The following is a 4,263-nucleotide window of genomic DNA, read 5'->3' on the forward strand; positions in this document are numbered from 1 at the left end:
TACACACGAAACATACCCAAAAGGTCACATGATCACTATATATAGAATTTTGAAATAATCATTTGGAGGGAGAAACTCATCAATCATCAGAACAGGTGACACATTGCTGAAGGAAGCCATGGAATCCCACTCTTCAAAAAGCTTTACAAATAGGTTAGGTAAATATCTGTCAGGAGTAGCACAGGTACAAATACATCAGCTCTGGAGCAAAAGAATGCCCCGGTGAACCTCYCAAGCTCCCTTTCACACTCTTCTTCTACAGCCCTCTGACTACTGGGTCRTTATTTATATAATTTAATTGTTTCAGATGTAAAAGGCATTTCCAGATGTTTCCAGTTTCAGAAAATAAGTTCCACATCTTACAAAGCTGTGACTTAAAAAGTCAAACTGAAAAACAACAGAAATAAATACTCCCATAAATTCTTTGGAGTGCTTAGAGAGACCTAAGAAAGCACAAGGTCTTACAGTACTTGCCACTAATGTACGTACAACATACTTTATAGACAAAATAGTCATTTTCAGGATATAGGAATCTTTGCTTAATTTAGAAAGAATCTGCTTTAGTCACAGATTTCTGCCACTCCAATTACTGCTAACAAACCATGGAATTCTAAATATATCTAAAAATTTAAACAGAAATTCAAACTTTTATGTTTTACATAAGAGTTCTTATGCAAGGAGTTCTTTTTTTCTTAATATAAACCCATCGTTCTTTTTGTATCCGGTGCTTCAATAAGAAAAAACAGATTACAAGATCTGGCAGAAGAAGTAAAGCCATTAGCAGCCTGAACTCGTTTCCTTGACTTTTAGAGAAGGTAAGGTAGAATTAACACTTCTTGTGTGTTGGATCTGAAAARCTCGTTTGTTCAGGTAGTCAGGAACACGTTAGGAAAAGCCAACCTATGGAAAGGAAACCCACAGTAAAAGTGTCTTGCAGTCTGACCTTAATTTTCGTTAGCGTGAATGCTAAAAGGAAAGGAGGAACTTGCTTCTCTGCAAGGCTACAGAAATAGAATATACTGCAGGAATTGCCTAGGTGCCCAGCCAGTGGTAAAAGCAGGAACTGCTAATTCCAAGTTTGTGTGGTGGCCTTGTATTTTTTCTAGGAAGGGCCCATTTCTTTCGGCAGTGAAGAGTGTTTGCAGGCGGGTCTCGGCCCTGCAGACGTGCCGTGCACGCTGCAGGCAGTAAGCACTGCAGAAGCCAGCGAGGGCCTGCACGGGGGACTGCGCTGTGCCCTGTCCTGCACATGGCAGCGCCGKCCCCACTGCCGGACCCACAGAGTCCTGCTTGGCCTCCCCTCTGAACACCAGGATAGGGAGCGAGGGGGCAGAATGGGAAGTGCTGCCCACGGCCAGCCCTCGCCGTTGCCAAGCGGGTGGTTTCAGGGTGAAGAGGACACAGAGGCTGGGGAGGGTCTTGCACCGCACCGAGCCACGCCGGGCCGGGAGGGCTGCGCGACGGCAACGCCGCGGCGCGAGGAGCAGGAGAGGCAGCCAGGAGCTGAGCGCGCACAGGCGGCTTCCAGCAAGGGCCTCTCGCGCCAGGCACCGTCGTGAAGGAGAGGGCTCTGTTCCTGTGGGCCCCACTGTCCGTGGGTYCTGGCAGGACACACGTATGGGCAATGATGGAAGATGCTCTGGGATGYACCCCCACCGCACCGAGCATATGTGAAGATAAAGGCCTGGAAACTTGGTCCAGCCCTTGCAGCAAACGACTGTTGCGTTGGCTGGCAGAGCTCAGCAGCTTTTACACTTCTAGAGGCCTCCATGTAATTTAGGTGATTTGAGTATTTGGAAAAGGCCTAAATTACACATAAAATTATGTGTAATAAAATGATGTGTAATTTTATGTGTAAACAAAAAAATTGCTTTTTCCTTCACATATTCTTGGCTAGCCAACAAACAGAAGATGCTCTGTTAGTGTACTCTACTCTCCAGCACACCAATTTTGCCAAGTTTTCTGATTTAGAGCAACAAAACGTGCTCACATTCTTTTCCTTCAAAATACTCTCTACTTTAGGTGAGGCCTGCTCATCAGCAGTAAAAGCAGTGTTTTACCCCACTGTGGCCTTGTCATTCTCTAATATATTAGCGTACTCCTGTGACTTCTTACCCATATTCCTCAAGGTTTGAAGTTGTGTAGTAAAATTCACATATGTATTTTACATTTTATTTTATTCACTTACATACTTTAAACTCAGTAATATAAAAAGATATATAAACTCTTCTAGGAGTATATGGTATGCCAATGATCTTCAGTTTCACACACTTTATTCTAGTAACTGAACAATGTTAGCAGCACTAAACACCTAGAATGATGTTTGTGGCACTAGATTCCTAATATACATTAATTTAAAAAAAAAAAAAAAAGAAAAAAAAATGGTTGCACTACTCACAATTCAGGCTATGCTTACCTATTTTTTTAGAAAATTAATACTATATTTATTGAATCAGTATATTCCCTGAATACACAGCCTGTCATGGCTGAAGAGAGGTAAAATCAAAACAGATTGGGAATGGCTCGGAAAGACTGAGGGACTAATTTCGAAATCAGAGAGATTTAAAATAGCCTACACAAATATCCAACAGTATTTTTTAAACAGAGATATACCAAAATTTAAGACGTATACGAGTATATTGTTTTCAGAGTAATTAGAGCATGTAATAAGCAGCGATAAAAGATATCAAACAGCCTTAAACTCCAGTGGGTGAACAAAAAGACATTTTTATTCAGAATAGAATTAAAACACATCTAAAAACATCACCAAGAAATGGTCTGAAGACATCCCACCCCTGCCCTAAAGAATAATGGAGAAAGAGACATGTGTTTCAAGATATATATGCATTTTAAATCAATTAACAAGGCAATACATCTCTCTTTCTTAAACTTCTCTGCTTAGATGGAAAAAAAATGTCTTAAAATGAATCCACCCTGTAATTCACTAGTGGAGGAAATAGAGACTTGTTTTCTTGCAGCAAAATTTGTTTTTCAAGTATTTTTCCCTTATGACATTCTACCTTGTGTTACTTATCACCATTTACCTCTTCAGATGTTACTACAGCTAAATATGTATGTGTAAGGCACCATTTCCAATATCCTCACCAAAATAAACACAGGATTTACTCCTAAGAAACACGGGTGTTTTACATAATTTAGCTGTAAATGTCTGAAAGTAGACCATTTTCAAGAGCACAGTTCTTACAACAGTTCTTCTTCCACCTAGTTCTCCTCCYCCCCAGTTTATTTTTCTCCCACTTCAGTGTGATTTCTCCTTAACCATATTCCAGTCTCCTGGATTATCCCTGCCTACCATTGAAAACACCCGTTCCCTCCCCCTAGGGTCCCTGTGCTCCAGGCTGCCACAGGCTCCCGCCGCTTCCCGCCCCCGTTAGGTGCCGCTCCCTGAGCACGTCCACAGCATTTGCGTTTTTGTCTCTTATGTCTTAGCCTGTCTTTAATCGGCTTAACCAGGCTGGAGCCTAGTTCACGCGGCCAGCCTGCGGCAGCGCCTTCCTCTCAATACCTACGGTGGAAGTTCGTAAATCCCGGCACTTTAAAACCTATCATTTTGATAGTAACCCCCACTAAAATAGGCTGCTGTCTGTGGCACCGACAGACAGTGAACAAGAAGAGGCAACATGGAGGATTTATGGCACTCCCTCTGCACGAAGGGCTGGGCGCATGAATCATGACTTGGCACGGTGCCGCGCGGCTAGCAGCGCAGCCTGGCTGCCACTGCGCAAAGAGGAAAACAAAAGGGTGAAAAAAAATAAAGAGAAGCGGCAACGCGGGGCCGCGGCGGGGCGCAGGGCGGGCACAGCGCCCGCCCGCCTGGCGGCAGGGCACAGCCCGCAATCACGGCCGAGGCCACGGCCGCGCCGCACGCGGGCGGCGAACGGGACACGGCGCCCAACGGCTTCAACGGCCGCCCCCGCCCCCCGCTGGCGCGCGCCGCGGGAACGCGGGGGGGGCGAGGAAGGGGGAGGGGGAAGGGGAGGGTGCGCGCGAGCAGCAGCGCCGCGCTGCGCTGCCCTCCCCCCGCCCGCCCGGCGCGTCCCCGCGCGCGCGTGCGCGGTGCGCTGTGCGCGCGCCCTGCTCCGTGACCCATTTCAGCGAACAAAGGATTTTGCTGGAAACTCAGCGCCGGACCTAAAATGGCGCCGGCGCGCTCGCCCCGCCCCGCCCCGCCCCGCACCGGCTCGCCCCGCCCCGTGGGGCACCATAGAGACGGGGCGGGGCGGGGCGGCGCGGGCAGGGCGG

The 4,263-nt window shown here is 47.0% G+C and overlaps 1 protein-coding gene across 1 annotated transcript in view; it reads left to right on the plus strand.

Annotated features, from left to right (window-relative positions):
• Positions 1-1,334: 1,334 nt before the first annotated feature.
• Positions 1,335-4,263, plus strand: part of LOC112948973 (cytochrome c oxidase assembly protein COX20, mitochondrial) — a 6,933-nt gene continuing 4,004 nt past the window's right edge. Inside the window, exon 1 of the mRNA XM_026041338.1 lies at positions 1,335-1,547. Within this exon, the coding sequence (XP_025897123.1) occupies positions 1,335-1,547 (213 nt within the window). The remainder of the gene's footprint in view (positions 1,548-4,263) is intronic.

This window comes from Nothoprocta perdicaria, unplaced genomic scaffold (genome assembly GCF_003342845.1).
Source record: "Nothoprocta perdicaria isolate Ctin4 unplaced genomic scaffold, notPer1 scaffold_282, whole genome shotgun sequence".
NCBI lineage: Eukaryota > Metazoa > Chordata > Aves > Tinamiformes > Tinamidae > Nothoprocta > Nothoprocta perdicaria.